Source organism: Oncorhynchus clarkii, chromosome 18 (genome assembly GCF_045791955.1).
Source record: "Oncorhynchus clarkii lewisi isolate Uvic-CL-2024 chromosome 18, UVic_Ocla_1.0, whole genome shotgun sequence".
NCBI classification, from domain to species: Eukaryota; Metazoa; Chordata; class Actinopteri; order Salmoniformes; family Salmonidae; genus Oncorhynchus; species Oncorhynchus clarkii.
This window is the reverse complement of record NC_092164.1, coordinates 60,080,606-60,104,117: the sequence shown is the minus strand read 5'-3', so window position 1 is coordinate 60,104,117 and position 23,512 is coordinate 60,080,606. Positions and strand designations below refer to the sequence as shown.

Sequence of the window (23,512 nt, the reverse complement as noted above, 5' to 3'; positions counted from 1 at the left end):
AAGGTGAAGAAATGAGCTGTGTTGTAAGACCTTAAAGTCTGTGGTCTGTTCATATATCACTTAGTGTCTCTAACCTCAGTCCTCACACATGCCGGGGAAACCAGATAGAGAGTGCTGCAGTCCCACACTCGACCAGCATCAAACCAATACCTTCCAACTTCTGCTCTATGCAATAGTGAGTCTCTCCTCTCCCTCGAGGCAATACAAGTATATCAAGTTCCAAAATAACTTCCAAAACTTCCTGAAATCCACGATCTTAGATAATGACGAGTTATAAAGTCGAATGAAGCTCAGTGTACTTTCAGAGACTATGCGCCATCTTTGACATAACTATAGACAAAAGGCTCAATAGAAATGTACTGACCATCTGTCCTCCAATAAAAAGTCAGGAAGGTGTCAACAGAGCAAGACCTGATGTTTCAAATGGACAGATCCAAGTGTTGTGTGTGTGAACTATAGATACGTATTATTTAGGCCTACTTCATGTAGATAGCTTTTAACAGAGGTATATAGATGCTAAAACTTCACGAGTTTCACATTGACACTATTTTTGGCAAAAACAAGGCACCATATTTAAATCAGAAACGGTTACCGGGGTAAAAAAAAAAAAAACTTTCTCCAGAGCAGTGAGAATATCCACTCATTGATCATTTTCAAACTTTTTTGATCTACTCAGAGAAATGTGCACGTGACTACTTCACACACAAACACATGTTACGTGTTACACATCCAAAGAGCAGACCTCTTATTTGTGGGTACCGTTAATCTGTGACACACTGTCTAATAAACTCTCTCCATCCTACAGTTTAATCTACAACAGGCCTGTTGGACTGGTAAAATGACAGTCTAGGAGGGAAGGGCAGATCCACAGATTGTTATTAAAACCATCAGAGGTAGAAAGAGGTAGAAAACTTTATTGTGGACTGGAGAACTATAGTGCTATTTTGAAAAATAGCTTGCAGCAGCTAGCCATTTAACCACAGTGCTATTTGGAAAAATAGCTTGTAGCAGCTAGCCATTTAACCACAGTGCTATTTGGAAAAATAGCTTGTAGCAGCTAGCCATTTAACCACATTGCTATTTTGAATAAAGCTTGGTGCAGCTAACTATTAACCACAGTGCTATTGAGAAATATTACTTGGCTCAATAGATTCTTATATGAGTCTGCAGCTCGACCACGCGTAGAAGGTGGTGACTGGTTGCTTCCGTGGGGCACACTAGCCAGCACAGAAGCCTTATGTAGAATGAGAAAGAGAGAGTGATAATACTGATTACAAAGGATGACAGGGTTCAACACAACATATACTGAAAAAATATTTAAATGCAACATGTAAAACCAGCATCTACTTTTAGTTAGTACGTTCTCTTAGTTCTTGTCTGTGAACTCAAACATTCTCATAGGTCTTTTGCTCTGTTTCACAATTTACCCACAATGCATCACATATTTTATGCTTTGGAACACGGTCAATGTGTGTGAGCCCAACCAGTGTTGTGTGCGTGTGTGTGTGTGTGTGTGTGTGTGTGTGTGTGGGTGGCCAGAGGAAGTGCTCTTGCCTCACTGTGACAGTGCATCAGCTGAGGGTGTGAACTGTGAAACTCTGTCCATGAATAGTAACAGTATATCAGTGTAGCTGACATGCTCCCTCTGGCTTATCTCCAACACACAGAGCCAAAGACCATGTTCAACAAGGATCCCCTGCTACTGGCCCTCCAAGCCTGACGACTCCACAGGACTCAGGATCCCCCTGCTACTGGTCCTCCAAGCCTGACGACTCCACAGGACTCAGGATCCCCCTGCTACTGGTCCTCCAAGCCTGACGACTCCACAGGACTCAGGATCCCCCTGCTACTGGTCCTCCAAGCCTGACGACTCCACAGGACTCAGGATCCCCCTGCTACTGGTCCTCCAAGCCTGACGACTCCACAGGACTCAGGATCCCCCTGCTACTGGTCCTCCAAGCCTGACGACTCCACAGGACTCAGGAGCCCCCTGCTACTGGTCCTCCAAGCCTGACGACTCCACAGGACTCAGGATCCCCCTGCTACTGGTCCTCCAAGCCTGACGACTCCACAGGACTCAGGATCCCCCTGCTACTGGTCCTCCAAGCCTGACGACTCCACAGGACTCAGGATCCCCCTGCTACTGGTCCTCCAAGCCTGACGACTCCACAGGACTCAGGATCCCCCTGCTACTGGTCCTCCAAGCCTGACGACTCCACAGGACTCAGGATCCCCCTGCTACTGGTCCTCCAAGCCTGACGACTCCACAGGACTCAGGAGCCCCCTGCTACTGGTCCTCCAAGCCTGACGACTCCACAGGACTCAGAAGAAGCTAGGTGAGTTATTCAGGCTATGTCACGCATTTATTGCAGTATATGTATGGTAAAAGTGTACTAAGCCTACATATCTGTGCTTAAAATATATGCTGTAGTAGTAACAACACACATTTTAAAAGGTCATTTACAGTCATGTAAAGTACGTAAGTAAAAATACCTGAAAGTACTACTTAAGTAGTCTTTTGGGGTATCTGTACATTACTTGAGTATTTATATTTTTGACTACTTTTACTCCACTACATTGCTGAAGACAATTGTACATACAGTGGGGCAAGAAAGTATTTAGTCAGCCACCAATTGTGCAAGTTCTCCCACTTAAAAATATGAGAGAGGCCTGTAATTTTCATCATAGGAATACTTCAACTATGACAGACAAAATGAGAAAGAAAATCCTGAAAATCACATTGTAGGATTTTTTATGAATTTATTTGCAAATTATGGTGGAAAATAAGTATTTGGTCACCTACAAACAAGCAAGATTTCTGGCTCACACAGACCTGTAACTTCTTCTTTAAGAGGCTCCTCTGTCCTCCACTCGTTACCTGTATTAATGGCACCTGTTTGAACTTGTTATCAATATAAATCTTCTTAAGTGGGAGAACTTGCACAATTGGTGGCTGACTAAATATTTTTTGCCCCACTGTACATACATTTTCCCTGATACCCAAAAGTACTCGTTACATTTTGAATGCTTAGCAGGACAGGAAACATTCAAATTAACACACATATCAAGAGAACATCCCTGGTCATCCCTACTGCCTCTGATCTGGCGGACTCACTTAACAAATGCTTAGTTTGTAAATTATGTCTGAGTGATGGAGCTTGCCCTTGGCTATCCGTACATTAAAACAAACAAGAAAATGGTCCCATCTGGTTTGCTTAATAAGGAATATAAGGAATTACTTTTGATTCTTACACTACCATTCACAAGTTTGGGGTGACTTAGACATGTCCTTGTTTTTGAAAGAAAGCCTGACGACTTGTCCATTAAAATAACATCAAATTGATCAGAAATACAGTGTAGACATTGTTAATGTTGTAAACAAATTCTTATTTTCAATGACGGCCTAGGAACAGTGGGTTAACTGCCTGTTCAGGGGCAGAACGACAGATTTGTACCTTGTCAGCTCGGAGACATGAACTTGCAACTATTGTACCTGGAAATGGCAGATTTTTTATGGTATTCAGAGGCCCATTATCAGCAACCATCACTCGAGTGTTCCAATGGCATGTCATGTTAGATAATCCGAGTTTGGCATTTTAAAAGGCTATTTGATCATTAGAAAACCCTTTTGCAATTATGTTAGCACAGCTGAAAACTTTTGTCCTGATTAAAAGAAGCAATAAAACTGTCCTTCTTAACACAGAACCCAAACCGTCTGTGTGTGTGCACCATCGTGCATACATTCATTTTGTCCCCCCACACCAAACGCGATCACGACACGCAGGTTAAAATATCAAAACAAACTCTGAACCAATTACATTAATTTGAGGATAGGTCGAAAAGCATTAAACATTTATGGCAATTTAGCAAGCTTGCACTTGCTAGCTAAATTGTCCTATTTAGTTAGCTTGCTGTTGCTAGCCAATTTGTCCTGGGATATAGACATTGAGTTGTTATTTTACCTGAAGTGCACAAGGTCCTCTACTCCGACAATTAATCCACACATAAAACGGTCAACCAAATCGTTTCTAGTCACCTCTCCTCCTTCCAGGCTTTATCTTCTCTGGACTTTATATTGCGATTGGCAACTTTCATAAATTAGGTGCATTACCGCCACCGACCTCGTTCGTCGTTCAGTCACCCACGTGGGTATAACCAATGAGGAGATGGCACATGGGTACCTGCTTCTATAAACCAATGAGGATATGTGAAATTGTGAAATGTGTGAAAAAAGCATGAGAATAACTTGCTATCATATCATCCAAGTTAACCAAGATACATTATATATACAAAAGTATGTGGACACCCTTTTGGCTATTTCAGCCACACCTGTTGCTGACAGGTGTATAAAATTGAGCACACAGCCATTCAATCTCCAAACACTACTAAAGAGCTCAGTGACTTTCATTGTGGCACCGTCATAGAATGCCACCTTTCGGGGCAGACGAATGCGTAGCGTGTAAAAAAATAGTCTTTCCTCGGTTGCAACACTCACCACAAGTTCCAAACTGCCTCTGGAAGCAACGTCAGCACAATAAATGCTGGTCGGGAGCTTCCTGAAATGGGTTTCCAAAACTGAGCAGCCGCACACAAGCCTAAGATCACAATGCACAATGCCAAAGGTCGGCTGGAGTAGTGTAAAGCTCGCCACCATTGGACTCTGGAGCAGTGGAAACACGTTCTCTGGAGTGATGAATCTCATTTCACAATCTGGCAGTCTGACGGACAAATCTGGGTTTGGCAGATACCAGGAGAACGCTACCTGCCCAAATCCATAGTGACAACTGTACATTTGGTGGAGGAGGAATAATGGGCTGGGGCTGTTTTTCAGGGTTCGGGCTAGGCCCCTTAATTCCAGTGAAGGGAAATCTTAACGCTACACCATACAATGACATTCTAGACAATTCTGTGCTTCCAACTTTGTGGAAACAGTTTCACCATTCCTGTTTCAGCATGACAATGCCCCCGTGCCCAAAGCGAGGTCCATACAGAAATGGTTTGTCAAGATCGGTGTGGAAGAACTTGACTAGCCTGCACAAAGCCCTGACCTCAACCCCATCGAACACCTTTAGGATGAATTGGAACGCAGACTGCGAGCCAGGCCTAATCGCCCAACATCAGTACCCAACCTCAGTAATGCTCTTGTGGCTGAATGGAAGCAAGTCCCCGCAGCAATGTTCCAACATCTTGTGAAAAGCCTTCCCAGAAGAGTGGAGGCTGTTATAGTATCTTAATGCCCGTGATTTTCGAATTACATGTTCAACTAGCAGGTGTACACATACTTTTGGTAATGTAGTATATTATCTTCCGATTGTTTCCACGGTGTCTCTGTTTCCTATGTTCTCTTCTCAACACAGGGACTATTGGTTACTATAGTTTTACTAATAGGGCCTATTATTTAATAGGGCGTATATTTATTTTGGGGTGTTCAGAAGGAGAGGGGGGGGGGGGGGGACCCGACTACTAGAATCCTTAGCATTTTGGATGTTATCAGTAAAAATAAAAACCTTCCCAATGGGGCAACCTCAGAGCAGGCTCAACTTGTGTGACTGCTCAAGCAATAGGGCAGCCCTTAATGTCCATCCCTGCTACTCCAGTTTACTACGGAAGCCACTCTATAACGTGAAGCTAAGTATTTAATCAGATTTCACCAACACATTGGGTTATGGGTGAAGTTAAAAACATGTTAGCTACACAGTATAACCACTCAGGTTGACCTTCAAATTAGTCAACACATTTTGTGACATAAGTTAGAAAGAGGAAAGAAAGGGTAGGGTGGAAAGTTGTGCTTGATAGAGAGCCTGTCCTCAACTTCTCCATTTACTGTGTGTGTCCTGGTCGAGATAGGACTGTGGCCGTTAGTAGGAAGTTACAAAACGTACACACACACACACACACACACACAGGCACAATCGCTTCGCTGGCCAGCAATAGTAGGAAGTATGCGAGTCGATATGACTTGATGAATAGCTACTGTAGGTCATCTGTCTGTGTGTCCTCAGAGCTTGACCCCATTGGAGTGCCACTATGGGGAATGTGATGAGGGGTGGGGAAAATAGCAACGAAACAAATACAAACTGCCATGACACCGCACTAAAGGGTAAGACTTAAAGTCATTATTTGCTATATCATACTGTAGTTTTTAAATGTAATGTGATGAGGCTTCAACAGATATGATGATTACACTACAGTACTTGGATTTCAGTCGACATACCTTTACCAAAGTGTATACGTTTGATATCGTTCACTTGGAAGTCAATTAGAAGTAAAAGACAATTATTTCCCTCATGTCAGGAAATGCATCACTAAATGTCACCTGTGCTAATGTTGATGTCTATCTAACTGTGTAACATTGGTGGTTGCTGAGCAGGAGAAGACGACACACTTGTCGTTCTCCATGACTATCCTTTTCCAGACATCAGTGAGCCGATCTTCAGGATGGGAGAGAAGCTGAGGGTCTTGTCTCAGTAAGTACAGTCAATGCTTTGTCTGTCTGTGAGAGCAATTACTGTATAAACACGTGGTCTGCACATGCACAAGTTCTCATTTACAACTGCGACCTGGCCAAAAAAACAACAACACAAAGTTACACATGGGATAAACAAATGTACAGTCAATAACACAATAGAAAAATCTGTATACAGTGTGTGCAAACGAAGTAAGGAGGTAAGGCATTAATAGGCCAATAGTTGAAGTAATTACAATTTAGCAATTACCACTGGAGTGATAGATGTACAGATGAGGATGTGCAAGTAGAAATACTGGTGTTCAAAAGAGCAGAAAAACAAAAACAAATATGTGGATGAGGTAGGTAGATGGTTGGATGGGCTATTTACAGATGGGCTGTGTACAGCTGCAGCGATCGGTAAACTGCTCTGACAGCTGACGCTTTAAGTTAGTGAGGGAGATATAAGTCTCCAACTTCAGGGATTTTTGAAATTCGTTCCAGTCAATGGCAGCAGAGAACTGGAAGGAAAGGCAGCCAAAGGGTGTGTTGGCTTTGGTGATGACCAGTGAAATATACTGTACCTGCTGGAGCGCTTGCTATGGGTGGGTGTTGCTACGGTGACCAGTGAGCTGTACCTAGCAAAGACTTATAGTTGACCTGGAGCCAATGGGTTTGGCGACGAATATGTAGAGAGGACCAGCCAACGAGAGCATACAGGTCGCAGTGGTGGGTAGTATATGGGGCTTTGGTGACAAAATGGATGGCACTGTGATAGACTGCATCCAATTTGCTGAGTATTGTGTTGGTGGCTATTTTGTAAATGACATCGACGAAGTCAAGGATCGGTAGGGTAGTCAGTTTTACGAGGGTATGTTTGGCAGCATGAGTGAAGGAGGCTTTGTTGCAAAATAGGAAGCCGATTCTATTTTCAACTTTGGATTGGAGATGCTTAATGTGAGTCTGGAAAGAGAGTTTACAGTCTAGCCAGACAACTAGGTATTTATAGTTGTCCACATATTCAGAACCGTCCAGAATAGTGATGCTAGTCGGGCGGGCGGGTGTGGGCAGTGATCAGTTGAAGAGCATGCACTTTGGTTTACTAGCATTTAAGAGCAGTTGGAGGCCACGGAAGGAGTGTTGTATGGCGTTGAAGCTCGTTTGGAGGTTTGTTAAGTGTCTAAAGAAGGACCAGAAGTACACAGTATAAAAATCCACCTCTCTAAAAACAAGTCTCTCACTGTTGCCGCCTGCTATAGACCACGCTCTGCCCCCAGCTGTACTCTGGACACCATATGTGAACTGAATGCCCCCCATCTATCTTCAGAGCTCGTGCTGCGAGGCGACCTAAACTGGAACATGCTTAACACCCCAGCCATCCTACTTGATGTCCTCAATCTCACACAAATTATCAATGAACCTACCAGGTACCACCCCAAAGCCGTAAACACGGGCACCCTCATAGATATCATCCTAACCAACTTGCCCTCTAAATACACCTCTGCTGTTTTCAACCAAGATCTCAGTGATCACTGCCTCATTGCCTGCATCCGTAATGGGTCTCACTCATCACTGTCAAACGCTCCCTGAAACACTTCAGCGAGCAGGCCTTTCTAATCGATCTGGCCTGGGTATCCTGGAAGGATATTGACCTCATCCCGTCAGTAGAGGATGCCTGGTTATTTTTTTTAAATGCCTTCCTCACCATCTTAAATAAGCATGCCCCATTCAAGAAATTTAGAACCAGGAACAGATATAGCCCTTGGTTCTCTCCAGACCTGACTGCCCTTAACCAACACAAAAACATCCTATGGCGTTCTGCATTAGCATCGAACAGCCCCCGTGATATGCAGCTGTTCAGGGAAGTCAGAAACCAATATACACAGAGAGATAGAAAAGCCAAGGCTAGCTTTTTCAAGCAGAAATTTGCTTCCTGGAACACAAACTCCAAAAAGTTCTGGGACACTGTAAAGTCCATGGAGAATAAGAAGTTCTCCTTCCAGCTGCCCACTGCACTGAGGATAGGAAACACTGTCACCACCGATAAATCCACTATAATTGAGAATTTCAATAAGCATTTTTCTACGGCTGGCCATGCTTTCAACCTGGCTACCCCTACCCCGGTCAACAGCACTGCACCCCCCACAGCAACTCCCCCAAGCCGTCCCCATTTCTCCTTCTCCCAAATCCAGTCAGCTGATGTTCTGAAAGAGCTGCAAAATCTGGCCTAGCCTCAGTGCAGTGGGCAGGAGGTGCTCTTACTCTCCATGGACTTTACAGTGTCCCAAAAACCTTTGGAATTAGTGTTGTAGGATGCAAATTTCTGTTTGAAAAAGCTAGCCTTTGCTTTCCTAACTGACTGTGTGTATTGGTTCCTGACTTCCATGAAAAGTTGCATATCGCGGGGACTATTTGATGCTAGTGCAGTACTCCACAGGGTGTTTTTGTGCTGGTCAAGGGCAGTCAAGTCTGGAGTGGATCAAGGTCTATATCTTTTCTTAGTTCAACATTTTTTGAAAGGGGCATGCTTATTTAAGATGGTGAAGAAAGCACTTTTAAAGATGTACTGTATGTACTAACCACTTCCTAGAGCAGAAATTGATAGATGCACAGTTACAGACCACAGGAGCTTGGTGGCACCTTAATTGGGTACAACGGTCTACTGGTAATAACTGGAGTAGAATAGGTGGACTGGTATCACATACATGGTTTTCAGGTGTTTGATGACATTCCATTTGCTCCGTTCCGGACATTATTATGAGCCATTCTCCCCTTAGCAGCCTCCTGTGTTATAGACATACTGTAGATATCGAGATGACACAGGACGACACACAAAAACTCCCGCAAGCCACAGTGCTAACCAAAATACAATACAAAACTGTGCAACATTACAATACAAAACTGTGCAACATTACAATACAAAACTGTGCAACATTACAATACAAAACTGTGCAACATTACAATACAAAACTGTGCAACATTACAAAGCTGTGCAACATTACAATACAAAACTGTGCAACATTACAATACAAAACTGTGCAACATTACAATACAAATCTGTGCAACATTACAATACAAAACTGTGCAACATTACAATACAAATCTGTGCAACATTACAATACAAAACTGTGCAACATTACAATACAAATCTGTGCAACATTACAATACAAAACTGTGCAACATTACAATACAAAACTGTGCAACATTACAATACAAAACTGTGCAACATTACAATACAAAACTGTGCAACATTACAATACAAAACTGTGCAACATTACAATACAAAGCTGTGCAACATTACAATACAAAACTGTGCAACATTACAATACAAAACTGTGCAACATTACAATACAAAACTGTGCAACATTACAATACAAATCTGTGCAACATTACAATACAAATCTGTGCAACATTACAATACAAAACTGTGCAACATTACAATACAAAACTGTGCAACATTACAATACAAAACTGTGCAACATTACAATACAAAACTGTGCAACATTACAATACAAATCTGTGCAACATTACAATACAAATCTGTGCAACATTACAATACAAATCTGTGCAACATTACAATACAAAACTGTGCAACATTACAATACAAAACTGTGCAACATTACAATACAAAACTGTGCAACATTACAATACAAATCTGTGCAACATTACAATACAAAACTGTGCAACATTACAATACAAAACTGTGCAACATTACAATACAAAACGGTGCAACATTACAATACAAAACGGTGCAACATTACAATACAAAACTGTGCAACATTACAATACAAAACTGTGCAACATTACAATACAAAACTGTGCAACATTACAATACAAATCTGTGCAACATTACAATACAAAACTGTGCAACATTACAATACAAAACTGTGCAACATTACAATACAAAACGGTGCAACATTACAATACAAAACTGTGCAACATTACAATACAAATCTGTGCAACATTACAATACAAAACTGTGCAACATTACAATACAAAACTGTGCAAGCAATAACATGCACAATAGAGAATGAACACATTGGGGGAAATTAGATGTATAGCATTATTGTCTTGCAGCTTTAATACAATATGGGGAACTACAATTTCAGATTTTTTTCAGTCACAGTTCCCCTTTTAATTTGTGTGCGTTCTTTAGGGAAGGTAACTGGTGGAGAGTCCGGTCTGGCCAATCAGGAAGGGAGAACTACATCCCTAATAACTATGTTGCCAAAGTCTACCATGGGTAAGCATGGTTGTCTCCCACTGCTTAACATTCAGTCTACAAATATTCATATAGAGACTAAAATGTTTCGGAAGTGTCAATAGAATTAAAGAATAAATTAGGTCTAACCAGAAAGACTATCACATCTTAATATAATATGCCTACTGTATATCATATAGTATATAAATGTATGTTCTAAGATGGTTGTTTGAGGGAGTGGCGAGGCAGAAGGCGGAGGAACTACTTCGCCTCCCTGTAAACAGAGTGGGATCCTTCATGATCAGAGAGAGCACACAGCAGAGAGGTGAGTCCGTGACTTTTTAAAGCCCTACCAAGTTAGGAGGTCAGTAGGATGATAGTAGATGGGTATCTATGAGGATCTATTTAGGCCTACAGATGTAGGATCTTCATTGTATCACCCTGTTGCAGGAGAATGTTCAAACATTGTAGTATGTTTGAGATTTAAAAAGGCTTCTGAAGTTTGTCATTTCCACTTTGACATTTTAGACTTGATTTTCCCTTACGAACAACGCACAACCAACCCCTACGTAATAATTCCCATTTCCTGTTGCTGCAGTATTATTTCCTGCTGTAGCAAACTAGCTCAAAATAAGATATTACATCTGTATATTGTACGTGCAGGTGTCTACTCCATGTCTGTAAAGCACAGATCCATCAAGCACTATAAAATCTATCGCTTGGAGAACAACGGCTGGTACTATATCTCTCCTCGCCTGACCTTCCAGTGCCTGGAAGAGATGGTCAACCACTACTGTGGTGAGTCTAAAACAGAGACAGACACACTGAAAATAACCTCAAGCATTTTTAAATATATTTCTTCTTATCAGATGCTTGCTACGTTCCGTTGTGCTTTGGCCAAGAGTACACATTAAGAACAAGAAAGGAAGGGATGGGTTTGTTGCTGATGACCATGTGGACATATTTTTACTGAGGCTAGGTCTTTCATATTGACTGTAACATTAATGTTTTCAAAGGCAGATGTGTGTGAATGTGTGCGTGTGTGTGCGTTCGCGTGTGGTTATGTTCATCGCACAAGTGTTTGTGAGCACATATGCTTATTTTTCAGTACATAGCGTATGGAAATGTGTATCTGTCTGTGTCTAACACGGGGGATGTCTATATGTCTAACATGGGAGACAATCTATATGTCTGTGTCTAACATGGGGGATGTCTATATGTCTGTGGCTAACACAGAGGACTGTCTATATGTCTAACATGGGGGACTGTCTATATGTCTGTGTCTAACACGGGGCATGTCTATATGTCTGTGTCTAACACGGGGCATGTCTATATGTCTGTGTCTAACACGGGGGAGGTCTATATGTCTATGTAAAACACGGGGGATGTCTATATGTCTGTGTCTAACACAGTCCATCTCTGATCTCCTAGACTCTGCAGATGGGCTGTGCTGTGTTCTCACTGGCCCGTGTCTGTGTGGGACCGCCAACCTCCTCGACACCACCACTCAGCCACCCCCTGTAGTGATGCGCCGCAATAACTTCGACTGGAAGAAAGTAGACAGGTACGGACTCATAGTTCAGTAGTTTAGAGTCTATCATCATTGTTGCTCTCAGATCTCTCCAATGATCCAATGAAATTGTAGTCCTGCTTTTGACTTGGCCAATGGAAAACTTGGCTTGCGGGAACACTTGACAGATGTGACTCTGCATCCTGATGATGATTGGCTCAAACACGTTTTAATCACCTCTCACTCGCTCTCTCTTTCGCTCTCTCTCTCTCTCTCAATCAAAAGGAAAGATCTGATCAGTGCAGGGGCTCCCCAGGGGCAGCAGAACAGGGACACCATGGTGAGCTATGGAGTCAGGAACAGCATCGCCTCTTACCTCTCTCTTGCCGGGGCTCAGGGCCCTAGACAGCAGCAGAAGAACCACAAGAAGAATAAATCTGTCTACGTCACCTCCCACAGTCTCAGCCATATGGACCTGGAGGAGGACTATGATACGTAGTGGCCTGCATAGGCCAGTGGTTCTCAAACCTCTCTTTGGGGACCCCCAGACGTCCATGTATTTGATCTATTCCAGAGCTAGCACACTTGATTCAACTTGTCAACTAATCAACATGTACTTGACTAGGTGAATCACGTCAGCTAGTAAGGGCTATAACAAAATTGTGAAACGTCTAGGGGTCCCCGAGGAGAGGTTTGAGAAGAACTGGCCTAGGCTACCAGATTCGGCATGGGTTCGAATCCAACCCACTGCCTTGCTATCTTTGTTGTCGCATCTTCACTGTCCTATCTCAATAACAGAAATGAAGCCCACAGAAAATATGTTTTAAAAAAAGACTATGAGACTAAGAGGAGCAACGGCTCAAGGATCCAGACTTTGACACAGAAATTAGCACTTTGAACCAGGGAACTGGATAAACTAACATTTTTTCTTCTGATCTCGACACCCAGAACCAAATCTTGCCCGGTGGCCAGAGTCCCTATTTAAATGTTAACCTCTGTTACGATATATTTTCCTCCAATACACACACTGCTCCTTATCTGAGCCTTTGGGATTGAACTGATAAGGAATTGGAAGCTCAGTGGGATAAATCAACATTGAAGTTGAAGTCCGTCCAGAGTCCAGAGCACTGACCGAGTGTCCTGCAAAAATACAACACATGTTAGCATCATGACAGTCGATAAAATAGTTGAATGCTGTGTTGTGGGTGTTTGTGTGAATGTGTAATATTCTGAGGAAAGAAACATGGAAGGAAAGGGGAATACCTAGACAGCTGCACAACTGAATGTGTCTTCCACATTTAACCCAACCCCTCTGAATCAGAAAGGTGCGGGGGCTGACTTAATCGACGCCCGGGGAGCAATTGTTGTTATTGTGGATGTGTGTAAATGTCAATGGTTACCAGCTTCAGAAGCTTTAGCCTGACCCCTTGCAAAGTGATTTCTGTTGAGTACATGTTCATATAAATAAAAGTAAGGTATTGTATAATCTCGGCAAACCAGAACCAAATATTGTGTGTGATCTGGCCAGCTCTTCTGTCACGACTCACGAGAGACTAGTGAGTACATACTGTTTCAAAAAGTTCCTGGAAGGGCTGTGGAGAGTTACGTCCAAAGAGCTAGAACTGCATGCAGATGATAAAACATCACAAAGATGACTGCCCAGAACAAGTTGTCCTCTTGAAAGTAACCCAGGGCTTCAAGCCTGCACCAAATTGAATAGGAATCAACATAGCATTCCCGAATCCAAGCAAACATCCAAGAAAACAGCACAGTGAAAAGGTTCTGATGTGTGTATTGTCAAATTGTGTGTTGTTGTTGTGGCTGATTGTCTCGCCAAGGCCTCATGGCGGCCATATGTGATGCTGATTAGTTCATTGTTACTGTGAAAGCTGGTGTCTTATCTTAGGATGTGAACTAATCAACTCTGTCTGATGCAATGATAATGCAATAGATCAATTCCAATTGTGTTGTGGGGATGTAAAGCAACAATGTACCATAACTAAGACATACAACCACAATGGACTTATCATACCTCTGTCTTCACAACTTCCGCATTCTCAGTTAAAGGGATACTTCTGGATTTTGGCAATGAGGCTTTTTATCTACGTCCCCAGAGTCAGATGAACTGGTGAATACCATTTTTATATCTCTGTGTGCAGTTTGAAGGAAGTGGCTGACAAGCACTTGTGCAATTGCTACCTAGCATTAGCATAATGACTGGAAGTCTATGGTATCTGCTAGCATATTAGCGGATACCCATAGACTTCCAGTCATTGCACATAACGCTAGTTAGCATTGACTTGCAAAACTTCATACTGGACATAGGGGCATAAAAATGGTATCCACCATTTCATCTGACTCTGGAGAAGTAGATAAAAGGCCTCGTTGCCAAAATCCTGAAGTATCTCTTTAAGGCCTCAAACTCACCAATATCCAAGCCTGGGAACACAGCTTAACCCTTGTCTAAAGTACTTCCTGAATAGCTCTGTTTCTGTAGGTAACTGTTGTCCATCTGAGTGACAGCAATGATAACCACGTCTGAGAATGCAAGCTGCAGCAGGGAACCATGTACAGTAGTCGTGTAGTATTCTAAGGAGAAACCTTATCCATGCTGATAAGATTTCTGGAAGTGTCTCTAAAGTTTATACAGTGAACTTTGCCACCATAACACCACATAGGACATTTTATACGTTATGAGGTAGTTAGGAGGAACCTTATGACTGTCCATTCTTCCACTTTCCGCAAGACAATCACCAGTGAAAGCCAGAAAAGACCAAAGACGCAAGAGCAGTATTACTTATGAACTTGGCAGGCTGCAAATGTTGTATCTGGAACCCATTGAAGCTACAAAGTCAGCAACATGGACATATAATGAATTAGATTTCACGAGATTTCTCAGTCACCTGTAGGAACTCCTCACAGTGAGAGCTGACTCCTTGATACAAACGCAGCACTTTCTCATCATTGAATTCACGACGGGATCAAGTATTTGTTTTGTCTGCTTTTAATGCCCCCATTAAATATCTGCAAGGCCAACTAAAACAGCTGATTGTGTGTGTGTGTGAATATGTGTGAGAGAGAGAGTCCGTGTCTGTGTGTACAGCGTCTTGCGAAAGTATTCACCTCCATTTTGTTGCCTTACAACCTGGAATTAAATGTGATTTTTGGGGGGGTTTGTAACATTTGATTTACACAACATGCCTACCACATTGAAGATGCAAAATATTTTGAATTGTGAGACAAACAAGAAATAACGCAAAAAAACTGAAAACTTAAGCGTGCATAACTATTCACTATTCATAACTATAACCACCTTTCGTAGCAATTACAGCTGCATGTCTCTTGGGATAGGTCTCTATATGCTTGGCATATAGTGTCTATATATCTAGACAGTGTCTATAGATCTAGTCTATATATCTAGACACTGGGATTTTTGCCCATTCTTCAAGGCAAAACTGCTCCAGCTGACCTGTTTGGAGAGCTCCTTAGTCTTCATGGTGGCCCTTGCTTGGTGGTGGCCCTTGCTTGGTGGTGGCCCTTGCTTGGTGGTGGCCTTTGCTTGGTGGTGGCCCTTGCTTGGTGGTGGCCCTTGCTTGGTGGTGGCCCTTGCTTGGTGGTGGCCCTTGCTTGGTGGTGGCCCTTGCTTAGTGGTGTTGCAGACTCTGGAGCCTTTCAGAACAGGTGAATATATACTGAGATCACATGACACCTAGATTACACACAGGTGGACTTTATTTAACTAATTATGTGACTTCTGAAGGTAATTGGTTGCACCAGATCTTATTTAGGGGCTTCATAGCATAGGGGGTGAATACATATGCACGTAACACTTTTCCATTTAAAGTTTTTATTTCTTTTTTGAAAGTTCATTTTTTAATTTCACGTCACCAATTTGGATTTGTTTGTGTCCATTACATGAAATCCAAATCAAATCAATTTAAATGACAGGTTGTAATGCAACAAAATATTGAAAAATGGCAAGTGGGATGAATGCTTTTGCAAGGCACTGTGCATGTGTGAAAGAGTTGGTGGCTATACTTTGCGTTATGAGCAGGGCAGGCCTGAACAGCTGCTTGAATCCACATCATACAGTCTTCTATACAGTCAGGGAAAGCCATTAAATGGATATTACCCTAGCTGCCTCCTAATTTTAGCAGAGCAGACCGATGCTGCTGTTGTGGTGTCAACACAACAACCTCTGCTAGTCTGGTTTCATTACTGTTTGTCGCATTAGTTAAAGTCATTGCTAAAGCATCACCTGTCTGGTGATGTAGATTTCAGCTTGTCAGCTTGTCAAGTTGGTTGGTGTCCTTTGGTTGGTGAACCATTCTGATACACATGGGAAACTGTTGAGTGTGAAAAACCCAGCAGCATGGTAGTTCTTGACACAGATCGGTGCTTGACCCCGTTCAAAGGCAGAGACATGGGTGGAGCATCTATGTCAATCAAAGGGTGAATGGACGAGACAAAAGATTGGTCTCAAGACATACAAATCTTTCTTTAACCTGTCTCCTCCCCTTCATTTACACTGGCTGAAGTGGATTTAACAACTGACATCAATAATGGATCATACTTTCACCTGGATTCACCTGGCCAGTTTTTGTCATGGAAAGAGCCGGTGTTCCTAATGTTTTGTTCATTCAGTGTATTTCCCTTCAATGTGACAAGCCTTTTCCCTTTTCCATGGATTTCACATTTTCACAAGCAAACATCAAACAAGAAATGACAACATTTCCCAGAAATCACAGAAGGGTTTAAGTGTTTAAAGGAATACCTCAATGCTCTGCCAACGATCACACAGACGTGAGGATGTGTCGACCAAAACAATAGGACACGACGGGTGAAGAGAGCAGAAGACAGGATCAATTCAACATGAACAAACTGAAGAACTGGACACCCTCACAGGATAGTACATGTTGTCTTCTATCCCAGCAGAACCTCAAGACCGACTATGTTTCAGATGGGAGTAGAAATGCTGTGAATATAACAAACTACACACTCTCCTCTTCTCTCCTTTTCTCTCCTCTTCTCTCCTCTTCTCTCCTCTCTCCCCTATCTCTCCTCTTCTATAGTTCTGATTAAAACTATTCTATAACAAACTACACACTCTCCTCTTCTATTTCTCCTCTCCTCTCCTCTCCTCTCCTCTCCTCTCCTCTCCTCTCCTCTCCTCTCCTCTCCTCTCCTCTCCTCTCTTCTCTTCTCTTCTCTTCTCTTCTCTTCTCTCCTCTCTTCTCTTCTCTTCTCCTCTTCTCTCCTCTTCTCTCCCTCCATCTCTCCTCTCCTCTTCTTTTCTCTCATCTTCTTTTCTAATCTCTTCTCCTACAGTTCTGATTCCACCATTCTATTCCTGTGGTCTGTTTGATGTCACACTGTATCTAAAGCACCAAGGAAAACAATGAATGAGAATGAAAACAAAGGAACGCTGAATGATTCAGAGTCGTACTTCATCTTTTACACCCCCCCCCCCCCCCCAGGCCTTTCTAATCTAACCTCATCCTCAGCTCTGAAGGCCCAGACCCAAACAGACCCAGCTGCCCAAATGTCTGACAGCATCAGACTCTCTGGTGGCTCAACAAATGACAGCATCATGCTCTCTGGAGGCTCGACGTCTGACACTCAACGTTTTGCACTACTGCCATATGGACCCTGGAATAGTGTGCCGTTTGCGTTGCAGTCCTAAATCTTAACTTTTCCTTTTCAAATTAGCAGTGACGATTTTAGCATGTACATTTTGGTGGGGCAAAAACCATTTTAAAAATTGGGGGATGCATTCCAGCAAAGCTATTACACAACATAATGCTAAACAATACATTATTTGCACTATAACAGTGACAAATGGTGCCCAAAAACTGTTAGGGCCTACATAAAGCTGTCCCAACAGCAGTCCCAACACCTTAACACTACTACACCTGACTATCATCGGAGCTTTGGATATCAGAAGATCCTTGTCTGGCAGTGAAAACGTTCATTCAGCCTCCTTTACTGCCTTAAAAAATTGTTGTTGATATGGCTGACTTTCTTAAACAAATGTGGTTTCTTTTTCTATGACATAAGGGGACAACAAGTGGATAAAAGGCAATCCGTCATTTTGATTAAGACATTAATGAGCAAGCTAGGACGGACGTAGTCGCTGTACATGGGCCATTCTTACAGTGTTCTCCCTGTACACCAAGTCAGAACCATAGGATAAATAAAAAGGGTATATAAATGGACAATAAAAGATCTTAAAATATTCAATAATTATGTTGTGGAAATTCTTACACAGGACACTCATCAAAGTCATTATTAAATGAATCATCACTCTTTATTGTCAGTGAGAGGTCACAGTAAAATATTTTTTTTTACCCCGTTTTCTCCCCAATTTCACATTATCCAATTGGCAGTTACAGTTTTGTCTCATCGCTGCAACTCCTGTACGGACTTGGGAGAGGTGAAGGACAAGAGCTGTGCGTTCTCCGAAACACATCCCAACCAAGCCGCACTGCTTCTTGACACAATGCCCACTTAACCCGGAAGCCAGCCGCGCCAATGTGTCGGAGGAAACACCGTACACCTGGCGACCATGTCAGCATGCACTGCACCCAGCAAGCCACAAGAGTTGCTGGTGTGCGATGGGACAAGGACATCCCTGCCGGCCAAACCCTCCCCTAACTCAGACGACGCTGAGCCAATTGTGCGCCGCTCCATGGGTCTACCAGTCACGGCCGGCTGCGACAGAGCCTGGACACGAACCCAGAATCTCTAGTGGCACAGCTAGCGATGCAGTGCCTTAGACCACTGCGCCACTCACTGTCAAACTGAGATGCATAAGTACCAGTCTGAAGTGAGCTCCAAAAGGGCATAGAGCTTCATATACTGTTATCTAAACCTACATAAACATGATTCATTGGATCGGTTCCTACATGTGACTAGATCTGTCTCCTATCTTAACTTAAAGAACATATTCTGGGCATTCTGCCAGATGTTCCTCCCCCCCATCTCTTCACCAGACACAAGCAGGTACCAAGGATTGTTTATGACACCAAAGATAAGATGCACAAAGAGAACTTGTGTGATAATAATAATTACATTTGACATTTTAAAGCATTAGATTTGAGCTTCTATCAAAAGGAGGTTCTATCAAATTACATCATTATAATAAATCATAATAAAAGGTTATACTTATATTAACTACATCAATATAGAAAATCATAATCAAGCTAAAATCTACAATCAAAAGGTTATAACCAATGGGAGGGAGTATAAAAATACACACACATACACAAGGGATCTGTAGATTTCAGATGTGAATAAATCTCACAATGTTAACCATTTTTTTCCATATCTCTTACCACAATTGGGTTGGATTGACCTGTTTTTCTAACTGTCCCTGGGACATCAAGTCAAAATATAAAGCCCTGTTGTTTAACAATTATGCTAAACTGGCTCATCAGCTCAGTGTTCCACATGATGGGAAACAGATTAAGGGTTTAGATGACCTTACCCTCAACTTGTTAAAAGAAAACAACCTTCAATCATTACTCATCGTCCATATCTACAAGGGGAATGGGGAGCTCATCCAGAGTTGGCAGCTCATTAGTTTCACCATCCTCTGGAGGAGCAGAAAACATGATAGCTGCTGAAATCTTACCAGCCAGAGAGGCACAGATTGCTTAATTGTGTTATTAACATGCTGAAAGGCAATCTAAACAAAAAAATCCAACCAAGTTGCCGGCATCCAATCGATTTATGGAGAAGAGCGCAGTGAGACAATGACATCCCTGCCGGCCAAACCCTCCCCTAACCCAGACGACGCTGGGCCCCATGTATGACCGCTGGAATGCGCTTTTAACCAATCATCATTCAGGATTAGACCCACCCATTGTATAAATCTTGACATTGAGATGAATAATACTGTAAAACAAGCACTACTGGACAGAATCAACTCGGCTATTGACTATTGGCTGACCTAAGATATACTGTACATAGCAACTTTAAAATAATCTACAACATCCATCTACATTATATTATTGGAACTTGTAGCTGCTAGTGAGTTCAAAGAGTATAATGTTCAATAATTGTCCAATATATTGGATTTCAAACATATATTGGATTTCAAACATTCTACTCAAAGTATTTAGCAATCTAGCCTTTCAGAGCTGTGTGGTGCAACTGTGCTAATGACTTGCCCTGTTATGACTGTGAATAGAGAACAGAATATTACAATTTACTCAACAAAAAGTTTTTTCAGTATTTGGTAATTTAGCAACATAGGGTCTGGGGAGTTAGAAATTAAACCCCTGGGTGTCTCTCATCATTCCATTAAACATGTAAGGAGGAAATTATATCTTTAAATTAAAGTACTGTAGTTTAAAAAACGGTAGTGATATAGGAAACAAACTATTTTAAAAGCATTGGTTATTACCTCTCTGGGACCACTGACATGTTATTCTCTGTTCTCACTGACAATCTAGCTGAACATTCTTCAGATCACTCTGAAGCGTAGGCTACCCTATGTAAAAGGTCAGTTTCTATTTATGTAGAGAGAAAGTCAACAAAATTTCCGGTAAACGGCTGAGTTCACACTTTCCCATGCAAAGAGAAAATAACACACAACATAATAAAACAGTACATCATACAACACATTATTAAACCCCTACTCTACCATAACATATCTACAATACAACACATTATTAAACCACTACTCTACCATAACATATCTACAATAAAACACGTTCGCCGTAAAGCCTTTTTTGAAATCTGACACATTGGCTGGATTAACAACAAGTGTAGCTTTAATTTGGTGTATTGCATGTGTGATTTCATCAAAGTTGAATTTGTATAGTAATTTATTTGAATTTGGTGCTCTGCATTTTCACTGGATGTTGGCCAGGTGGGACGCTACCATCCCACCTATCCCAGAGTTACACAGCTTGGAAAATTCCAGAAAATTATGTCATGGCTTTAGAAGCTTCTGATAGGCTAATTGACATCATTTGAGACAATTGGAGGTGTACCTGTGGATGTATTTCAAGGACTACCTTCAAACTCAGTGCCTCTTTGCTTGACATCATGGGAAAATCAAAAGAAATCAGCCAAGACCTCAGAAAACTAATTGTAGACCTCCACAAGTCTGGTTCAACCTTGAGAGCAATTTCCAAATGCCTGAAGGTTCCACATTCATCTGTACAAACAATAGTATGCAAGTATAAACACCATGGGACCACGCAGCCATCATACCACTCAGGAAGGAGACCCGTTCTGTCTCCTAGAGATGAACAAACTTAGGTGCGAAAAGTGCAAATCAATCCCAGAACAACAGCAAAGGACCTTGTGAAGATGCTAGAAGAAACAGGTACAAAAGTATCTATATCCACAGTAAACGAGTCCAATACCGACCTAACCTGAAAGGCCTCTCAGCAAGGAAGAAGCCACTGCTCCAAAACTGCCATAAAAAAGCTGGCTAAACAGTTTGGAACTGCACATGGGGAGAAAGATCGTACTTTTTGGAGAAATGTCCTCTGGTCTGATGAAACAAAAATAGAATTGTTTGGCCATAATGACCATTGTTATGTTTGGAAGAAAAAGGGAGATGCTTGCAAGCCTAAGCACACCAACCGTGAAGCACGGGGGTGGCAGCATGTTGTGGGGGTGCTTTGCTGCAGGAGGGACTGGTGCACTTCACAAAATAGATGGCATCATGAGGATGGAAATTATGTAGGTATATTGAAGCAACATCTCAAGACATCAGTCAGGAAGTTAAAGCTTGGCCGCAAATGGGTCTTCCAATTGGACAATGACCCCAAGCATACTTCCAAAGTTGTGGCAAAATGGCTTAAGGACAACAAAGTCAAGGTATTAGAATGGCCATCACAAAGCCCTGACCTCAATCCTATAGAAAATGTGTGGTTAGAACTGAAAACGCATGTGCAAGCAAGGAGGCCTACAAACCTGACTCAGTTACACCAGCTTTGTCAGGAGGAATGGGCCAAAATTCACTCAACTTATTGTGGGAAGCTTGTGGAAGGCTACCCAAAACCTTTGACCCAATTTAAACAATGTAAAGGCAATGCTACCAAATACTAATTGAGTGCGTGTAAATTTCTGACCCACTGGGAATGTGATGAAAGAAATAATAGCTGAAATAAATCACCCTCTCAACTAATTTTCTGACATTTCACATTCTTAAAATAAAGTGGTGATCCTAACTGACCTAAGACAGGGAATTTTTACTAAGATTAAATGTCAGGAATTGTGAAAAACTGAGTTCAAATGTATTTGGCTAAGGTATATGTAAACTTCTGACTTCAACTGTATCTACAGTACAAAATGTATAATACCACAATACAACAATATTACAATATACGTGTGTGTGGAGTGCGTGTGTTAGCGTGTGTGCGTGTGTTAGCGTGTGTGCGTGTGTTAGCGTGTGTGCGTGTGTTAGCATGTGTGTGGAGTGCCAGTGTTAGCGTGTGTGCGTGTGTTAGCGTGTGTGCGTGTGTTAGCGTGTGTGTGGAGTGCGCGTGTGTGCGTGTGTTAGCGTGTGTGTGGAGTGCGTGTGTTAGCGTGTGTGCGTGTGTTAGCGTGTTAGCGTGTGTGCGCATGCGTGTCTTCACAGGCTGCGTTGTCATCGTTAAAATGATACTATCTACTCTGTGTGGTGTGGTCTAAATGTTGCAGCATCTCTGGGGACTGAAGTTGCTTGCGGGTTCTCCTTTAACGTTCCATTTTATGTGAAACAATAAACCATGATAACTACCAAGAACAAAACACCACTTAAAAATGAAGTCAAAGGGGACAAACTATGAGTCATTATTTTATTTGTTTGAGTTGTTCCTTACTAAAAATAAATAATTTCCTTTATATTATGTCCTTTATGTTTAGTCACAGCATTTCAAAATATGGTAGGCCTTTTCAACCTTTTGTATCTAACTAAGTGCATTCGTATGGAAGACAATACTTAAACTTCAAGACAAAATAGAGACAATATCCAAAAGACCCAATACTAATATGGAATACCTTTCCACGGGGGAAGATACAGCCCAGTCTATGCCGTTTTCTAAGAATACCTGAGACGGCTGGGTGAGGGAGGACGTTTTGGATTCAAACCAACCAGAATGGCCTGTCTGAGTCAGAGAGTACGTGGTACCATCATTCAAAAGGCACTAAAGTTATGACCTGTAACATCCCAGACAGCAAGCAGACTACAAGCTATTAAGATACAGTCTTGTTTACACACTCTCTCATTCCATAAAGAGTCTGTAAACATCTGTGCTCTAGATGGGTGGCAAATAAAGAAAGAGTTAAATGAACAGGAGCAGAACGTGTGGACATCTAATTAGTTGTACCTATATGAATGCACAAATACATGAAT

At 42.0% G+C, this 23,512-nt stretch overlaps 1 protein-coding gene across 4 annotated transcripts; it reads left to right on the top strand.

Annotated features, from left to right (window-relative positions):
• Window positions 1–1,485: 1,485 nt before the first annotated feature.
• Window positions 1,486–15,196, top strand: LOC139373799 (src-like-adapter). Of its 4 annotated transcripts, none has more exons than XM_071114805.1 (8): window positions 1,486–1,901; window positions 6,003–6,100; window positions 6,371–6,467; window positions 10,602–10,688; window positions 10,868–10,971; window positions 11,310–11,444; window positions 12,078–12,210; window positions 12,442–15,196. In XM_071114805.1, the coding sequence occupies exons 2-8, from the start codon at window positions 6,028–6,030 to the stop codon at window positions 12,653–12,655; spliced, it is 843 nt and encodes a 280-aa protein (XP_070970906.1). In that variant the 5' UTR covers window positions 1,486–1,901; window positions 6,003–6,027; the 3' UTR covers window positions 12,656–15,196. The 4 variants fall into 4 exon arrangements, with proteins under 4 accessions (XP_070970906.1, XP_070970905.1, XP_070970904.1 ...); XM_071114804.1 differs by having other exon boundaries at window positions 1,612–2,336; window positions 5,971–6,100; XM_071114803.1 differs by having other exon boundaries at window positions 1,649–2,336; window positions 5,935–6,100.
• Window positions 15,197–23,512: the final 8,316 nt, after the last annotated feature.